The sequence below is a fragment of the Atta cephalotes genome, assembly GCF_000143395.1.
Source record: "Atta cephalotes unplaced genomic scaffold scaffold00051, whole genome shotgun sequence".
Taxonomy (NCBI): domain Eukaryota; kingdom Metazoa; phylum Arthropoda; class Insecta; order Hymenoptera; family Formicidae; genus Atta; species Atta cephalotes.
The window spans coordinates 95,849-116,689 of NW_012130115.1; the positions used below are offsets into that span (position 1 = coordinate 95,849).

Sequence of the window (20,841 nt, forward strand, 5' to 3'; positions counted from 1 at the left end):
CGAGAATAACTTTATGATGCAGACACAAATCGATTAATGTTTCTATGGGGTTATGTTGACAGATGCCCAAGTTTATTGTATGATGTCTATGATCTATTTATTTCGACCACCACTTATCGCTAAAGCCATCTATAGGCGGAAGCAAAGTTGTACACCTAATAATAATTTTATTGCTTGTACAAAAAGTTAAATTTTTATTACTTGTAAATTACAGGCTGATTTGTGGACACAAATTTGTGAATTGAAATGTGAGTTAAGTGATAAGGAACAAGCTTTAAGCAAAGAACATCAGGAGAAGGAAGAACTGTGTCATAAGAAAAAGGACTTAGAAGCACGATTACAAACTTACAATCAAAAGAGACAGATGTGTTTTCCTTGCAGATCCTGCAGTTTATGCCAACCCATTCGTATTTGTACCTGTACTTCTGGCTCGCCAGTATCTGGAGACGTTAGCACAAAAGTAAAGATTTTTAAATAAGATTATATTATATATGTGCGTGCGTGCGTACAAGGTGTGTAGACACTTCCGAAAATTAAATTAAGAAAATTTTGTGATTTTAAAGAGGATATAAGATGATACCATTGATTTGATCTTGGATATTATTATCAAAGTCATTTTGAACAAAGTCATTTTGAATTTTTTAAATAGAATCCATTTTTCATTACATATTCTTGTAGCTTACCTCGAGAGTTTTTCAATTATAAGCTATAACTCGAAAAGTACTTAATAAAAAATTATTTCATTATAGTGCTTTGAATATATAATGAAAAATGCAGGATTCCATTTAAAAATTTCAATGATATTGATCTTGACAATGCCACCTAAGGTAAAATCAAAGGAACCATCTTATTCCTCTCGAAGTCACAAAACTTTTGAAATATTTTTTTTTTAATGCACTATTTAAAAGATATTTGAAGTTGTATTTGAAGTCGATATTTGAAGTCGTTAAAATGAGATACCCAGTATATGTCTTATTCCTATTTCAATTTCAATTTGTACAGATGCTTGAACATCTTGAACGAGAACGAGATATAGCCAGAGCGGATGTTAAACGACTGATAGACGAACGCGATGCGTTACGGGAGAAACTTGAGGTAGAAAATGGAAATCATAAATTAAATTAATTTCACATTTCTATTTTTTGTTTATTTTTCCTAATATATTTTAATCTTATATTTTAATCTTGTAGATACTAAATAATACGCGAATTTTAACATTCATATTTTTGCTAATTGTATCTGTTCTATAACTAAATGTACCATGATTAATGCTGACTTATATTATTTCTTGCTAACGCATTGTAGCTATATAGTAATATGTAAATGCATGACTGGATGATATTTGAATATAGATAATGTCGGATACACACAAAAGCGAACAACTTCGACTTAAGGAAAATTTAATCGAGACAGAGAATCGCTTGAAACATATAGAAAAAGAACGACAAGATCTGTTGGTGACTCAAGGCTCAAGAAGAGCGACAATGAACGGTCTCGAGAATCAGTTAGATGATGTACAAGAAGAACTGCGTCGTACAAAGCAGGAATTAATGGCGCAACGAACGCAATATTTCCAACTACGGTAATAAAGATTAAATTTTATTTGTAAAAATCGAATGTAATCTTAATCTTCTAAATTATTTATTGCAGAACATTACAAGATCAAACGGATCAAGCGCTTGGAGACACACAGAGCCAACTATCGCAAACAGAATCGGAATTGAACAAGGCTGTGGATCACAACAAAAATATGGAGCAGCAACAACTGCAGTTAAATGATCAAATCAAGGAACTGAAGCAAGAAATAAATACTTTGCGCTCAAACATGACACTCTTGGATCAAGAAAAAGATCGATTATTGGTAATTAGAAAATTGTAACAAATTAATCTTTTAATAATTAGCTATTATAAAATCAATTATATTTTTAAAAAATTATTTTTAGATGGTATTGGACGAAAAAACAGAAAAGATTGCTGCATTGGAACGGGAATTAACGTATAAGGATCAACAAAATGAAGCAGTGCAAAAACAAATCCGTGATTTACAGCATAAAAATGAGTAAGTATATCTTTATTTATTTACAACTTCTGATAAACTTCCTAAAAAACATTGGCATTTGTCTCTCATATCTTTCATAAGTAACTTTAATTTTTGTTTTAAATACATAAATGATATTTACAATACGATAAAAAAAGCCAAGATCGGTCACATTTTTGGATGTTACAAATAATATTATACATTATATATTTTTTATTAAATCAATTTATTCCAGACATAATTGCAAGGCGGTAACATTCGGATTCAACACAATCATTCTAAAACACTAATAATTCTCCCTAGATTAAATTAGAAAGAAAGAAAGAAATCCTGGCTGAGGTAATATTTTTTGCAATAAATTTCTTTCTTTCTAATTTAATCTTTTAGGGAGAGTTAGTAACGTTTCAGAATGATTGTGTTGTATTCGAATGTTATCGGCTCGCAATTATGGAATAAATTGATTTAATAAAAGAATATATAATGTATTATTTGTAACATACAAAAATGTGATCGATCTTGGCTTTCTTTATCGTATTTGATGTATTCACATATATACGTGCTTAAAATTCTTAAAATATTTACAATGTTCAAACTTTAAAATATAAGACGCAATAAATAAAACTTTGCTTAACCATATATAAGATAAAACTAAATAATTCATATATCGTGTACAAAATAAAATTAATTAGTTTTTAATTGAAAAATCGATGCATCATGCACGTTTTTCACTAGGCAAAAAATAAATAAATGTGATTCTTACGAATTATTTGACAAAAAAAATGAGACTAGTAATTTTCCATACTATTTTTGGATACAAACCTGGTTCTCAAATTATCTATCATGTTATAATTTTAAAAATTTACATTTTAAATAAATATTTAAAGTTGTATTTTTATATTTTATTGTATTAGAACAATATATGATGTGCTAGAAAAATTTTATTGTAATCAAAATTAATTGTTTGGATTCTCAAAAGGATTTTTTAATGTCAATTATAGTTAATAAGATATTCGTAATTAATATGGAATCTATTACAGAAAAGTGAATTAGGTCATTAATAATTTATTAAATAGCTTTCAATTATATTTAGTTAAACATAAGGGTTTTTAGGCCGCTGCATATCGAAATCGACAAATTTAAAAATGAAAGATATTTATACACATTAAATATTTTTCATTTTTAAATTTGTCAATTTTGTAAGAAATCCGAAACTAACAGATTTTAAATAGATAATTATAATAGATTATCTAATTATTGATAATATTTAATTATAAATTTATAGAATTTTACATTATAAGTTGAAAATATAACCTTATTCTCTTTTAAATTGAGACACTTGCGTATAAGATAGCAATTTAAAAATCATTATAATTATAAAGTAAATACTTCAGTTTGTTTTCGTAAAGTTTCATTTAAACTGACCGTTTAAATACAATTTAAGAAATTTATATTCTTCAATGAAAAAAGCTATATGTTAAAAAGTTGTATGAATATATGTTAACAAAAAATTAATTTTAAAAGACAGGCAAATGAGAATAAACTGCGTGGTTAAAGATACGCTGTAAAACTATATATATTCTAAAATGGCATATTGTTAATAACCTTTTTATTCTATTATTTTAATTGTTTTACATATTATTATGAATATGAAAAACTGCCTATTGACTGAAGAAATAGCGCAAGAACCTCCTTAAATATGTTATCAATTCGTTGAAAGCCGATATTAAAGAATTTTTTTGAAGACAAAGTCCTAATAAAATATTTAATTTTGACTGCAATAAAATTTTTTATATCATAGATCGTCGATTATAATATGACAAAATACACCACGGAAAAAAATGTTTGATTGAATTAATTGGAATTTTGATGGAAAATAAATAATCCAGAATTCTGGTTAAATCTACTAGAAATCTAGTTGATCTAGATTAGATAGTTGACCTAGTAGATAACCAATATTCAGAATTTTTTTGGTTAAATCTAAAATTCCAATAGATTTAATCAGAATTTTATAATAAAGTATTCTGGACATAATCAGAATTCTGGATCATTCACTAGAATTCATTTTCCACTAGAATTCTAGTCAATTCAATCAAATATTTTTCTTTGTGTATATAAAAGTAAGTTCTTTTTGCAAATTGAGTTGCAAATTTCTCAAAATTGTGACGTGATGGAGCAATTTGGAAAATGCATTCCTACTCAGCATCCAAAAAAACTATAAAAAATGACTAATTTCAGTTTAAAAAAATCATGTTTTAACAGTTCTAAACGCGCAGCGTTGCGATCATTGTGCAGCAATTTATGAGCTATTCAAATCACCATTGATTTGATATTATCGTTGAGAAATCTTGCCAAGCTTACCGCTGGTGGTTGGCAACTATTTAGTGAGATCAGATTATTATTCTCTAACTCTTCCATAGCCTCACCAATCCTCTTGTAACCAGGTCGGCATTCGCATCTAGTTTTCAGTCGCAATTTTTCTTGTTGCCATAACACATACCGATTATTTTTCGGTATTCTCTGAGCGACTAACCATTCCCCCTCGATACATGGGCCTTGTGTGTACAACTTATAACAGGTTTTCTTGATCATCACCATTCCTGGTCTGCTCTCACAATCATCGTTATCATTTTTTTTGCACTTGCCAGCGTCTCTCATGATATTGGTACATCCACACACGCCATTGTAACTGATTCCATCGAGAGACGGTCTCACGTTGTAATCATACAACACTATCTGCCCGTTCGGACACGGTCCTCTTGTACCGATCTTGTAGCATGTCTTCTCCTGAGGAAAGTATAGTCTACCGCGTTTGCATGGCACGGGAATGCAAGTTGACGAATTTATCAACATATAGCCGTTCTCGCAGGGTCCCCTCGTATGTAATCGATAGCAGAATCCGTCTTTATATAACACATAGCCTGATTTGCAAATACATCTAGCTCGTATAATATCTTCCTGCGATGACCTAACGTCCACTGTCACCGTAAAGTGATGTCCTTGTGGACATGGACCAACGCTGTCTGATAATTCACATTATGAATTAAAAAATATTTTACTAAAGATTTTACTAAAGACTTACTATTAAAAATTAAATTATAGGAATGAATCAGTGCATGCCAATCACAAGTGTAAGAATTCAATAAGAAATTATAAGCCGTCTTGATCTTTATCTCTTGAATCTATTATAATAATGTTAATGATATAATTAACAAATATTTTATAAAATTAATTTTATGAAAAATTTGAAGAATTTAATGAAAAATGATTCATATTTGTATAATAACTTTAAAAGCATAAAGGAATTTATATTAAAGCAGAAGATGGTGTTCTTTCATTTTTTCAATTTCATTATTATATCAAATTTTCATTTTTACATTTTAAATTATTAGATATTATTCGATTATGTGAAATGTTTTACCTAACTGATAGCACATCCCGCTCGGTTCGTGATAGTGAGGTAATTGAGAGTGGCAGCCGCACGTTCCACCCGGCAGAAACAATTCTCCTAGCTCCGAACAAGGACCTTTGGTATAGTGTTCATGGCAACCACCGCCATTTCCTAGCCAATAATATCTGGCCAATTCGCCACTCGCCGAACATGAACAGATCGCTAAACCGTCCTCACCTGTGACAAGAAGTTCGCCACGTGGACATGGGCCTCTGCTGAGCTTCGGATAGCACTTGCCGTCCTTGGGCCAGTAAATCTCGCCTTGCTCTTTGCAGATTTCGGGATCACGACAGATTCCCCATCGCTGTTTCATACTAAAGAGGACGATCATGAATATATATATATAAATGTTTCCAGTCGGTTACGAACGAGATTAAAGAGAGACTATTTTTGTTACGCTAATTTATCAAGCGCGTCGGATACAGGTGCAAAGAATTGACCCTTGGAGCAGGATGCCCTCGTGAATATTGGATGGCACAATGCGTCTCTGGGCGATTGAGCGGTTCCTGGAGGACATCTACATTCCGCAATTGTTCCGTTACCAGCTGCTGGACTCAATTCCATAGTTTCCGGGCACGGGGCGCCGATCTGTCATACATATGAAAGATCATAAATGACTCATGAGGGGATCTTGACACGTTAAGATTAAATTGGTGAGAATCTGGCCTATCCTCAACAATCGATGTGTGTCACAAGATGTACTAAAAAATAAGCAAGAAAATCAAAATTATAAATGTACAATAATGTCCTACTGTACTTACGCACATCCTATTGCACGAGTAATTTTTTAGATAATTAACCCTCAATATACCCACATCTCAAAAAGGTCCCTATCTACCCACATTTGGATACTTGTAACCCAGCATTTTCTTTTGCTTAAATCTCAGATTGTAGTGCATCGATTTTTAATAATTTTTTTTTAATTTATCGTTTGAAGATTGAAAAAAAGAATTTTTGAGTTAAAAAGTTTAAAATGTCGTAGCACAAAAGATATTTTAATAATAAGTGCAATAAATGAAAAAGGATCGGAAAAAAAACGTCTGAACTATGAAAATCGGGAGAGAAGGGGGAGGAGGATACGCTAATCCTTTGAATACTGAGGGTTAAAATAATTTATGATAATTAAATATTATATATTTATGATAATTAAATAATTAAATATATACGTATAATATTTAATTATCATTAATCTTCTTTGTTATTCATAAATTGTTCATTCATAAATTATTCGACTACGGTCGAAAATAAATTTAACAAAAAAAAACAGAATATGTACTGATTATCTATGTGTAACTCGCTGATGCTGGAACTTTGCTCAATTCAATTAGCTCTCTAACTACTTCGGCTCATTTACCGGATTACTGCTTTACGGAACAAATATTAAGAATTGAGCAATTGCAGAATTAACAATTTCGATTTTCTTGCTTATTTTTTACTAGTGTCTTACTACTTGTGTCACATGTTAGTTGCTAGAGATATGCACTGCATCCTTACCAAGGGTCCCATTTTTCATTTACAACGCTTGTAAGCATTATTTATCTTTGTTTAATAAATAGACAGTATGAACTGATATGTATTTATAGCGTGTGAACGTAAAAAACGGAACACACTCTAAGTTTGATCAAAATCGATATCTGCCAATATCCCTCTCCTCATTAGAAATAAATGATTCCTTTAATGTCAATTTTTACCAAAATTAACTTAATCTCGGTTTAACTTAATTGCTCTTTTTCTGATTCTTAGAACTAGGAAAAAGATAAAAAGTAAATGGTGATCGTGGCGCAGAATGTAGCATGACTGCTTTCTGTGCTAAAGATTCAGGGTTCAAATCCAAACTAAACCCTAAAACATCAAATATTATTTGATCGCCACCTCTCGGAAGACAATGCAAATCTTCAAAAGTTTTTGTCATCATCATATGGATTCGACATTAAAAAGTATAGATCCCATGTATCAATGTATATATAATATGTATACTTGCCAATATGCATGGCAAGCGTGACGTTTTAATGCCGAATTGCTTCTTTCTAAAGATCATGCAGAAATAGAAATGATTGGAAGAGATCGATATCCAGCAATGAATGAAATTAGACTAATATAAAATAATTAAAGTTTTTGTTACACGCTGATATAAACTGCTCAATAATAACAAATTAAAATATAAGGTCTATTATATTAATCGAACAATGTTAAGATGATAAACAATAATATATTTTATGATTCTACGATGACATATTTAACAGAACATTTCGAGCTTTACTTAGTCCTCCTCAAATTCAAATTATTTTTTATATTTTAATAAAATTCACAATAATTATTTCACTTTCTATTATGACCTTTTCGTTTTGCTGTACGAATACATCATAATGCTCCTGAATTGATAGTCATAAAATCCAGATCCAAGAAGTCCAGATTTTTTTGGAAGCCAATTCTTCGGTTACCAAGAAATGGAAGAGTCAATTAAAATTTACGGAAAATTTAGATGTTTAATGCATCAACGATAAACGTTAAATGATGACCTGTGATATGTTATTTTTGATCATTAATCTACGAATATCGTGTACATCTACATTACTACTGACTACGAAACTTTTGATGATTTTCAATCAATTGATTTTCAAGAATTTGACTTTAAAAAATTGGCTTTCAAGAAATTGGATTTATACCTTGACTTCATGATTATCAATCATGTCAATTAGAAGCCATTATGGTGTATTTGTATAACAAAACGAAAGATCATAATAGAAAGTAAAATATTGGGAGTACAAATAAGTTTCCGCCGTTTTTTATCAAAAATTAAGCAAAATTAAGCATTTATTGTGAAAGAATGGTACATAATGTTTTATTCAAAGTAATGGCCATCGCTAGCCACTACTTTTTTCCATCTTTCTGATAGCATGTGATACCGCGCCGGAAGAACGCTTCATCTTTTGAGGCTATCCAGTCATCGATACAATTTTTGATATCTTCATGTGAAGTGCTGCTCAGATAGGTCATGCGTCATCAATCGGAACAAGTGGTAGTCGGAAGGAGCAATGTCTGGAGAATACGGTGGGGTAGAACTTCCCATTTGAGTGTTTCTAAATAGGTTTTGACCGGCGCCGCAACATATGGTCGAGCATTATTATGCAGGAGAATAATTTTGTCATGCCTGGAGCAGTAGTGGGCACGTTTTTCCTTGAGTGCTCGGCTCAATCTCATCAATTGTGTTCGATAAAGAGCCCCAGTAATGGTCTCGTTCGGTTTGAGCAACTCATAATACACGACACCAAGTTGATCCCACCAAATACACAACATGAGTTTTTTTCCATGAATATTCGGCTTGGCTATCGATGTTGAATGATTGAAGCATGACCAGGTGGTCCCCATGATTTCCTCTTCTTTGGATTATCGTAGTGGATCCATTTTTTATCATCAGTGACTATACGATGCAAAAAACCCTTTCGTTTATGCCTGGCAAGCAGCATTTCACATGTGAAAAATCGGCATTCAACGTTTCTCGGCTTCAGTTCATATGGAACCCAATTCCCTTGCTTTTGAATCATTCCCAATGATTTCAAACGATATGAAATTGTTTGTTGAATCACTCCTAATGTAAGTGCAAGTTCTTTTTGCGTTTGGCACGAATCTTCATCCAATAATGCTTCCAATTCCGCGTCTTCGTACACTTTTGGCCTTCCGCTACATTCTTTGTCTTTGACGTCAAATTCACCGTTCTTAAACTTTTGAAACCACTCATGACAACTTCTCTCACAAGGCAGCATCATCATATGCGTCTACAAGCACTCTATGAGTCTCTGCTGTAGATTTCTTCAAATTAAAGAAGTAAATCAGAAGTTCCCACAAATGACGCTTATTCGGCTTAAAACTCGACATTTTCGTACAAAAAAAAATATGATGCTGATACAAAATCGCTATTTCAAGGTGTTGCCGAATATCCAATCTTATGATATGTCGTTTTACATCAAACAATTTCAACTATAGTTTATTAGTGGCGCCGTCTTTTGCAAACGGCGGAAACTTATTTGTACTCCCAATAATAATTGTGAATTTTATTAAAATGTAGAAAGTAATTTGAATTTACACACGGACTAAGTAAAGTTCGAAACTGTTCGTTCTGTTAAATATGTTATCGTAGAATAATAAATAATATTATCGTTTACCATCTTAACATTGCAGGCTAATATAGATAAGTTAATCAAGTTAATCTATTTGTAGAAATATACGTAAATGAGTCTTTTAGAACAGTGGCATATCATAAATCTATTGCAAATTACAGACACGTAAATCGTGAGAAAAAGAAGATTATTACCTGGAATATTTTATAGCATTTCCCATCTGCTGGCCAATAAAGCAGCAGCCAGCCGCGTGGTTGTGCGGCGCAGGGGTTGCTCGAGGGATCGGCCCATGGTGGCGGCATTATTGCAGTCCTCGCGTTAATTACTGACAGAAGGCATATGATGCTCTTTAAAAGGATCCGCATCGTGCTGAAAATTGTTAACGTTATTTCATTCCGCTACGAAGAGAATTAATAATCGAGAATTGAAAAAATCATAGTTTGCGACAAATATGTAACACAATTAATTTATTGCAAATCGTAAAACGAAGAAAATCACGCGAGCAGAAGGTATTACCTCTCATTTTTGATGCAGTCAAATACAGAAACAATTTCGCCGAGTTCGCCGCTGGCTTGGAGAGCGCTTCAATAGAACACATGAAGTGACATTCAAAACGAGACTATCGCGATAGCGCGAAATATCGATGCGTGTGTCATCTTGTGCGTGCGAGCAGCATGAGTGGGAAAGAGCAGAAATGCGTACGACAGCGAGAGCAAAATGACCATACTTTCACTGTTTCACTATGGCAATGGCATTGTCCCTGGTGGCAGGGCTCAGGATAACAGCATATGTACGGAATAAGAATAACTAACGCCGTATAAATACTTTCCATGTCGCAGAAAGCAAAAGGTCTTTTCTTCTTTTTTTTTTTTTTTTTCAATCTCATTGACTAGAAAGATTACGCAAATATTTTGCGATTTTGAGCCTCGAAATATAACGAAACAGTTCTGTCTATTCCGAACCATCACCAATTCTGTCTATTCTAATCCATTTCTGATCAAATTTATTTAGATCAATTTGAACAGCATTCTGAATGTTGTATATAAGGGATGGACAAAATGTGAGCAATTGAAATATACTACTTGCTTTTATTAATGAAAGATTGGCCTGTAAGTTACTTGTAATAGATTTTATTCTTGTTGGGATAGAATACAGTCATCGTTTGAATAGTCGCCAAAAGAACGTTATATTATTCTTTTAACATCTTACATAAATAATATTGGGAAAGGAAATTTGCTTCTCACTCTATTTTTCAAAATTGCCTTATTCTGTTCTTCAAAACAGCAACATCTTTCCTAGTTAGCAATCGCTTAATTTAAGTATTATGGAATTATTGTGAACAATTTTGAAAAGCACAGATTGTTCGAAAAACAGATTTTCTCCTTTAATTTCTTACATAATTGTAAGATATATTAGAAGAAGTAGGTAACATTTCACTTGTGATTATTCAAGCATTGTATATAACTCTATTCTTTCCAACAAGGATATAAAATCTATATTAATAAATAGAAATAATAGATCCAACCTCTTATTAATATTGTTTTTAATATTGATTATAGATCCAATCTCTTATTAATAATACAATAAGACAATATACAAGTATTAGAGTGGCCCTTATTTTATACTTGGTAAAAAAATTTTTTATATATTTGTTTGCCGATCTCCTCAGAACAGAGTTCCAAATATTTAAAAAATAATCTGTATACAAATTTTTATTGCAATCGGAAAAGAACATATGCCGACGAGCACCTAACATAAAATAAAATAATTTGACATTTAAGATGGCAAGTGTTCTTCCTCTTATCCGCAATAAAAATTTTTATATAGGTTAATTTTTTAATATTTGGAACTGTTCTGGGGGAATTAGCAAACAAATACATAAAACATTTTTTTATCAAGTATAAAATAAGAGCCCTAATAAGTGTATTTCCTAAGTTCACATCAGTTTACATGGTAATATTGTATTACACGCACTGTTGACTCAGGAAGAAACGCAGCATTGCATTGTTTTTTTTTTTTTTTTTTTTCCAAAAAATTGAGGAAGTACTTAACAGTATGAAGTCTTGTCGTTTCAATATTGTTGCTCGTTGAACTTTCTTCCGCGACTTTCTATGACGACTGCGAAAGAACTAAGAGTTCTATTCTTTGCTACAGTATTTTACTAATTATTGTACCTTTTATAATCTCCTAGAATTTATCTCATCCTTGTTCTAATTAATGTAATGATTCGTTTGACGTATGCCGAAATTCTCCTAATGCGCTTTTATGATGTTCAATATCAGATAATCTAGTCGCAATTGTCCAATTTTTTTGATAATTTGCATTTTTATAAATCGCGTATTATTTATATAAAACGTAAAAATATAGTCCTAGAAATAATCACGTTACCGTGTTCCACCTCTTATAAATACAACAAACACTGCGTGAAAAAGAGAGTTTCCTTTTCCTATTTTTAATTAACGCCGCTGAATCATTTTAGCCGTTGAACGTAAATGAATAAATTATTATCTGTATGTTATACTCGTCGTCGTCCATGAGATTCTTCTGATCGATGTCTGCAAGTGCGAACGTATCATTACATAATCGTCTAATTAGTTATCATCCCTGATCCCAGTGGGAACGAGTTACATCAGAACTTTCTCGTTTACAGGATTTCATTCTAGTAATAAACGTAATAAACGCAAAAGAGACAAGTAACAAAATATTCAATATAATCACAATAATCGCCCCATAACAAATAACATAAAGTTTAATCGAGATATGAAACGTCTCTTAAAAACATTTTTAAAGATGTAAAAATGTATAATCTCTGCAAAAAGTGATTGGAATTTATATTTTATACTTTATATATAAAACTGAAAATTATATATATGACTTTTTCAGTTTTATATGTAAAGTATAAATTTCTAATTCCAATCACTTTTATGTATATATGAAAATATGAAATATATAATATATGTATATATGAAAAAATTTAATAAGATCATTACATTTAACAATTTTTTTTAATGCTTAAATAAAAATTTTCTTGATTTTCTTAATTATTTCTTAAAAACATATTTATTATATTGAAATAATTTTTGATTTAAATTTTAAATCGTCAAACATTTTGTATTATTTGCAAATATAATATAGAAAAGTCTGAATTTTTTTCATAATTTTATTTTATTTTGTTAAAAAGTACGTGTAATGTATCTTTAAATAAAATGTTTTTTTGCAAAAATGTCTTTAAGATGTCTTGTTCCGATTTTTATATGCATATTATAGAGTATAGCAATATTTTTTTTTTCAAGAATAGAGGAAATTCTTTTATTCGAAAAACAACACATTGTATTCGAGAAATTGAAGTTGACATATATATTTGATGCAAATAGAGAAAAGATGTTGAAATTGAGATATCCGGTTAAAAAATTAAAGATGTGAATTCTTTCAATAAACATTCTTTCATTAAACATAAAGAGATAAGTATTCATATTCAATCTAATTATTCTAAACGCCTAGTGATAGCTTTTCTTCGAGAATAAGAAAAATTTTTTTCTTTTGAAGAATCAATATTGCATTGATTGATAAATAAACATAAGATGCCGTATCTCCAAGAGATGGCAATAAATCGCATATCATACATCAAAGTGCATTGCTTACGTTTACAACTTAAATCTGTCTTATAGGGTTGCCACAGACAAAATTCCGTATGCGTAAAGTATGTAAACTTAAGCCGATGAGCCAATCAAGATATTGTTTTAGCTGTACGTAATCTGACGAAAATAGAAATAACAATAAATTTATCCATAAGACAAGTTTCAACCGATTGAAATTCGCTTTATTGAGAAATTATGGATAAGTTTATTTCCATTTTCGTTAGATTATGTAAACCAATATCCTGATTGGTTCATCGGTTTAAGTTACCTCTTACGGTACTGTTACGGAATTTTGTATGCGTCAGTCCTAATTCTTTATTCCTGCTATTATGCGCAGCTCCTAATTCATCGTTAATTAATCTACTATAGAATTTTGCACACGTCAATTTCGGTACTTCAACTTCATTATATAAAAAAATTATAGAAATAGACATTTCTATGGTAACTCAATTTATTAAAGAACTATCTTAAAGATATGAATTTTTTCAATATTCTCAATGATAATAATTAAATAAAATATTGGAGTTTAAGATTGTTTTGTGTGCAGATCCAATGAAGAGAAAGAAAAATTGAAATTCAAATAATTCACGAATAAAACAAGTAGTTGATTTTTGTCTGACACAATACCGAATCGATTGAGTGACAAATGCGTACGTCTTTGTAAACAATTGCGTTGTGCAAATTGCAAACGCAGCATCCGTGCCACGATCACCGCGAATAGTGGTAATCATAGCAAGCACGAAATTTTTATAGCCACTGAGAAAACTGATGTAACACTAACATCGTGCTAGGTTTCGATAAAAACTGTACTAGTGCACTAATAATAGTGCAAGTTTATAATGTGGTTCAATGGCTGCGTTCAGCAGAGAAAGCAGCTTTGTAACATTCCTCATGATTGGTCCTTTAATTTCTCATTGAGTTTAAATGTATAAACCAATCATATTCAAAAACACATCAGAGACATTCATTTTAGTGACATCTATTTTATAACACCTTTAAAAATATATATAACTATGTTCAAATTTGAATTATTTTACAGTATTCTGATTCATTTATTTATAACATTAAAATATTTTTTGTTAAATAAATTAAATAAATTTTTTACATTTCAAGAGTTTTAAATGTCAAAATGTAAATCATTGCGTAGTTATTATTAGAAACATTAAAATTAACACAATGTCAGTGTTACAACATTAATTAAAATAATGTAATATAATCATAACGTACAATAATATCACACTTTAGCACGAACGCAACCTCAATTTACACTGAACTCAGTGCAAGTTTTTTTTGCCAGTTTTTTATCAATGAAACATAAATAATTCAGGGTTGCCACATGCCTGAAAAATCAGGAAAACTGGGAAAGGTCAGGGAAATTGGTCATGGAAAATTGGGAAAAGTCAGAGGAATATATAAAAAAGTCTGAAATTTTGAAATTTGCTCACAATTCCTTTAAATTGCTCTTATTCCAAATAATTGTTAATTTTTTAAATATATATAATACTACTGATGTAGTCAAATACATTTAACACTCGTGCATTTTAAATGATTTTAATAAAATTAAATTAAAAAGTAAAATTAAAATTTATATTTTATTCATTATTTTTATTTGATAGCTCTTTTTCATCATAATTGGATTCTTTTTTTTCAATAGTAATTTATTTTTTGTTGACTTAAATTTTGTACTCAAAATTTTATTATGTTACTAAGCTTCTTTTGCATTCTTTTGCATTTTTAATAATGTAGGTTAGCTTTTTTACAATACTATTATTCTAAATGTTAAAATTTAGATTTTTTTAGAGAAATTTTATATTGGTCATGAAAAATATTCTATTTTCATCAAAATTTTCTATTTTCTTTTACAAAAAGGTAAAAAAAAGTGTACGCGTATGTGTGTTCCTTGAAGAAAAAAATTACTTTTTATTCCAAACCTTTTTTCCAAACTATTAAAATAATAATAATTTTTTTCAAAAATGTGTGAAATCTTTAAATTGCGCCAATTATAAACAGAAAATATATTTCGTTGAAACATTAATGTTGTATAATTTTTAAAGAATAAAACTAAAGAATAAAAGTGTCCTTAATAAATAAAAAAACTTTTGTGTAAAAAAACTTGGCGCCACTAGCAAGCTTGATTTGGTCTAACGGCACCAAGTTTTTTTAAATAAAAAATTTGCTATTTATTATTATTAACCACTTGAGTTTTATTCTTTAAAAGTAGTATAAAAATGAAAATAATGGATACAACCTCTGGCTTTAATCATGACAAATGTTATCCAGGATGTGATCCTGAACAATATTCAAAAGGTTTTAGCCGTCGGTCGGCCACCTTGTGCAATGCTAATGCCAGCGGTACTGTAACTATCGAGCCTTATAACTCGAAAAGTACTCAATAAAAGATAACTTTATTATAGTGTTTCGAAAAGTTCTCGACATCGGCTATTAAATTCTGAAATCAAAAATAGAGTGCTAGTCAAAATGGGAGTTTTTTTAAGAAAAATTCAGTTCCGGGGGAACTGAATTTTTGAAGAAAGCTTTATTTTGATATAACAAATAATGACACAAAAGTCGCCATCGATATATGGAAAAGCGTATTAAAAGTCAAAAGAATCAAAAAATCGATTTTCGAAAATAACTCACGAACGGTTGTTTATGAAAAAATGTTTTATATAAAAGTTAAAAAGCATTAGATTCTCTGTAAAAAAAGATAATATGGAATCTTTTCATGAATCCAACCGTTTTCGAGAAAAAATGTTGGAAATTAAGACTTTTGAATAATAATGTACTGTTTTCCACACTACAATGGAGAGATACAAAGCAGATTTTTTTTTTTTTAATGGTATCTCCAATAAGCCTAATCCACGTAATTTTCTTTTTTTCAAAATCGTAAATATAATCATAAATAAATGAATTATAGACATTTCGATATCATTATGTCCTCTTTAAATGTAGAAATAACAAATTCTAGATGTAATAAGCGCCACAATCCAATAAAATAAAAGTTATTAAAAATGAAAGAGAGTTAAGCTCGTTAAGCTGTAAAGACTATTATCTTCGTCTGTCGTATCTCGAATATATACTCAAACTAATAATGAAGTCACTATAATAAAATCGAATAAAAAATATTGGCTCAGTATTAAATTTTTAAGGATATATCACGTACAGTCCCTTTAAGAAAATTAAATTTGGAAGTATATTTAATATTTACTTCACTTCAAATAAACTATACACTGAACTATACACTAAACTTTATACTTCAACTATATTATATATATTTATATATATTTATATATATATATATATAAACTATATGAAAGTTGTGTGAATATTTTTGCTTAATAACACCTTTTTGTAATTTATTTATTTTATTTGTTATTATTTTCATTGTTAAAAATGAAAATTTTTTTAAATGATAAAAATACTTCAAATATTCAAAATAATTTATGCAAAGTTTCATTGCGATTCACTGATTAGACTGACTCTTATAAAGATATAGAACAAAGAAATATTTTGTTTATTTTGTTTACTGGACAATTAATTCATGCATCATAATGTAACTTTACATAAATATAATCTTGAATATATAATGTATTTATATTTAAAAATAGAGATTTTTATGATTTATTTTATAATACATTTCCATATATTTTTATTAGAGCACAGATTTAAAAAATATTAACTATTTATTAAACTATACTATTTATTAAAACTTATCTATAAATCCAGATAGTAAACAAATTTGTTGTATTACTTTTAAATGTGCTTTAGAATAAGTAATTTTTTCATAATTTTGTTATTGTTTTGAAAATATGTATAAAACATCCTTAATAAAGGGAATTAATTAAATTAATAAATAATGTTTTAAGATTTACTTGAGAATAGATTAACGATATTTTGTAAAAATTGATATAAGACGATTTGTATATGTTAAGATTTAAAATAAGAATGAAAGCTCAAGATAAAAATTGTTTATAAAAAGACACATTATGAAATATGGAAGCAACATTTATACACAAATAATGTCGTTATATAGCGGATCTAATAAATCAGTATCATTTTGTATATTTAAATCATTTCTTTAGAAGAAAGAGTGAGATAATGTCGAATGTGGAATAATGGCGAACACAGCAATATTAGTGTATTAGAGAAAGGAAAAAATAACAAATCTTATTTCTTTATTTATCGACAGTTGTCACGCAGTGCTAGACAGACAGTGACAGAATAAGATTGCGCGCAGAATTCAAGATAAATACAATACAATTGAATTTTTCGTCCTTTTTCAAGTAATTTTTTTGCTAAATTAATCTGCATATAGTTGTTGTGTAAATGACACAAATGAGTTACGTTAAAGATAAAATAAGCCCAAATCAAACAATATTTTATGTTTTGTCTCTATAGCATGGGTAACCTAACCCATAAAAAAATCTAACCTTTAAAAAAATTGTATTTTGTTATTTTTATAACATGGGACAATCTCGAACGATTACCGTTATATTCTTTCCATTTTCACACAAATTTTCTGTTATGTAAATGACTCAATAAAGCACAATTTCGACCTAGCGTAAATTGTAAATAAAAATTCAGTTAAATTTTATTTGTCAGAAGGTAAAAAGAAACGTGCTTTCAACTGAGTAATAACATCATAAAAAGTTTTCGAAAAGGATAACCAAATAAAAAAGACAGATAAAGCACCAAAGAATAACCAAATAAAAAAGATAGATGAAGACAGATGAAATCAAAGAAGAAAAAGAAAGAAAAGAAAGAAAATGTATAGAAAATGACTTTTGTGATAAATAGCTGTGATTAGTACTCTTATCTACTCTATGGTAATCGGGAAATCACGAACAGCAAGAGTTTTGTTATTAAAAATTTATTTTATGTTCAAATCTAATAAAAAATGACGATGGACGTAAATAAACAAATAGTTGATATATAATTATAAACAATTAAAAACTTTTCTTAGCTTTTGTTTTATTTTATTTTTTGCTTAGATATTTGTCATTACCCTACTCTCCCCTATTTTTTTATATGAATTGCTTCTGAAATAAGTTCGTTTATTGAAAACTTTTTTTTCATCTAATATTTGAATCTCATCCCAATTAAAATTATAGTTTGTTTTGTATTCTAGTCTGTTTTGTAAAACTGATTGTAATTCTGATCTATATTTCTATTAATATGGTGTTCCTTGGTTCTTGTTTTTAATAGGCATTTAGTCCGAGCTATGCATGATGCAATTTTTACAATTTATTTTGTAAACTATGTTAGAACGTAGCAATGACGGTAATTTGTCTTTTTGTGCTTTTATAAAGGAACTTAATTTGTTTTTGTCCACGTAAGCTAGACGTTTGTTTGATTTTTCTTAAAAAATCTTCTAAATTTTTCGGCAATCATGAGAACATATGTATCGTAAAGAATGTGGGATTGTTTGTTAGTGTCGATTTATTTTTCTTCTCGCTTGTTTCATTTTTATTGAGCTTAGAATTTCATCCTGGTGAAAATTTTTCTCAGAATTTTTCATATAATTTTTCAGAATTTCTGATGAAATGTTATAAAATCTAAAATGTTATAAAATCTAAAAAATTTTTAAATATTTTTTAAAAATATGGGATATATTATGGGATGAGAAATTTCAGAATTCACTTGTATAAAAAATTCTGAGAGAAGATAAGTAAACTTTCCGAATTTTTCTGAATATTTCTAAAAATGTCCAATTCGTATAAAAATTATGAGAAAAATTTTCGCCAGGGAAATAAGAAAAACTTTGTTTCAATTCTGTGTCATGAATTAAAATGGATTCACGATCTAAAATTTGTTTTGATTGGAAAGAATAAGACTCATTTTCTTTCAATCTCGTATTATGGACAAAAATAGATTTGAAGCTCTCAGATTTGCATTAGATTGAAAGAATAAAAATTACATCATTTCAATCCTATGTCACGGATTAGAACGAATTACATGGCTTATTTTTTCCGCAAAACTTTTTTTCGATTGAAAAAAAAGAAACCTCGTAGTTTCAATCCTACGTCATGGATTGAAATGGATTAAAAAAATCAATAATTTTGATTTAACAATGACTAAACGAATATATTTTAATGCTTTTCCGGAAACTAGGATCTTTTTTTTAAAAAATATTGAACCAATTTTTCTAAATTCTTTTTAATTTCTTCAAACATGAATGAACTGTGATTTGATGTTTTGGTTTGTAAAAAAAGTTTTATCAAAAGATATAAAATAAATATCCTGTTTAGGGGAACCCTCTCCGATGACTTTCATCTTGACATATATTGTCAAGATCATGACTCTGAATAACCAACAGATTTTAATGAGTAATGAATCGTCGCTTAAAAAGTTATGAAGAAAGAAAATTTGAAAAATGATGTCTTTTTTCACTATATTAGATCAATCGGAAAGTTCCGTCCGTTTAGCGGCGTCCAGCAAATGAGAATAGATTGAAATGAATTGAAATGGATTCAGATTTTCAGAAATATTGCTTCACAAATATTAAAACAAATGCTTTTCAATCTTGAATGCATTTTTATTCACATAGGAATTGCATGGAGCATGTCTCTATGCTTTCAATCTAAAAATAATATTAGCTTTTTCTGTGTGCGCACATACAATACACACACACACATACACACGCGCGCACGCACACACATTGTGAATACTCTATTCAATTCAAAATTTTGAATAGGAAATGCAGTTTTTCAATTCAATTGCATCCAATTAAATCTAATTGAATTCAATTAAAGCCAATTAAATCCAAAAAAATATTCACTATTTAAAAAATACACATTCGGATAGAAAAAAATTTCAATCCATTCTCTTTTTGCTGGGCGAATAACTGTAGCTAGAACTGTCGATAACTTTAATATTTAAACCAAGCTTAATTTTTTATTTTAGCATCTGTCAATAAAATTCAGTATAAAGGTATACGTTCGTATACCTATAATAACATTGCTTCTTACTGCATCGAAAATGTCGAAATTTGAATGGAATAAGCGTTATGTGAAGTGTTAATCTTTTGCTTCATATGGAAAAAAACAATTGAAGTTCAGCGAATGGTTGTAGAAATTTATGGTGGTAGTGCTCCTTCAGATAAAATATGCAGAGAATGATTTCGACGCTTTAAAAGTGATGATTTTGATATGGAGGACAAAGAGTGTTCTGGACTGCCAAGAGCATTCGAAGAATTGCAGACATTGATGGATGAAGACCCATGTCAAATGCAAAAACAATTTGCAGAAACATTAAATTGTGCTCAATTTCTTATTTCTGTTTGAAAGCCTTGGGAAAAATTTACAAGGAAGGAAAATGAGTCTCATGAACTGAAGCCAAGAGACACTGAAAGGCAAAAATCCATCAGCGAAATTCTGCTAGGCAACAAATAAAGGGGTTTTTGCATTGCATCGTTACTGGTAATGAAAAAGTGGATTTGCCTGCTTCAAGATCATCATTGAAGAGACCTTTCCTAAAGTGAATTACTAAAAATTTATTTAGAAAGAAGATTAAAATGAAAGACAAATTAATTTAAAAAAAAAAATAATTAAAAAATAATTAATAAAATAATAGAATGTTAGTAGGTAAAGTAAAAAGGAA

The 20,841-nt window shown here is 29.4% G+C and overlaps 2 protein-coding genes across 2 annotated transcripts in view; one reads left to right on the forward strand and one right to left on the reverse strand.

Annotated features, from left to right (window-relative positions):
- Positions 1 to 20,841, forward strand: part of LOC105622986 (centrosomal protein of 135 kDa) — a 43,190-nt gene that overhangs the window by 4,520 nt on the left and 17,829 nt on the right. Inside the window, 5 exon segments of the mRNA XM_012204388.1 lie at positions 215 to 460; positions 1,003 to 1,095; positions 1,353 to 1,582; positions 1,651 to 1,861; positions 1,944 to 2,059. Of these exon segments, the coding sequence (XP_012059778.1) occupies positions 215 to 460; positions 1,003 to 1,095; positions 1,353 to 1,582; positions 1,651 to 1,861; positions 1,944 to 2,059 (896 nt within the window).
- LOC105622956 lies at positions 4,346 to 9,969 on the reverse strand. Its single transcript, XM_012204362.1, has 4 exons — positions 9,799 to 9,969; positions 5,884 to 6,074; positions 5,457 to 5,800; positions 4,346 to 5,058 (listed from the first exon to the last, which is right to left on the reverse strand). Exons 1-4 carry the CDS (start codon positions 9,967 to 9,969, stop codon positions 4,346 to 4,348), a joined length of 1,419 nt encoding a protein of 472 aa, XP_012059752.1.

Bases quoted from the DNA above. Each gene is read 5' to 3' on its own strand.
- LOC105622956 (XM_012204362.1), bottom strand. From the start codon at position 9,969: ATGCGGATCCTTTTAAAGAGCATCATATGCCTTCTGTCAGTAATTAAC. The intron at 6,075-9,798 runs GTAATAATCTTC...TATGTATGACAG, and splicing joins AATGCTATAAAATATTCCAG to ATCGGCGCCCCGTGCCCGGA. The intron at 5,801-5,883 runs GTAACAAAAATA...CGTCCTCTTTAG, and splicing joins GACGCGCTTGATAAATTAGC to TATGAAACAGCGATGGGGAA.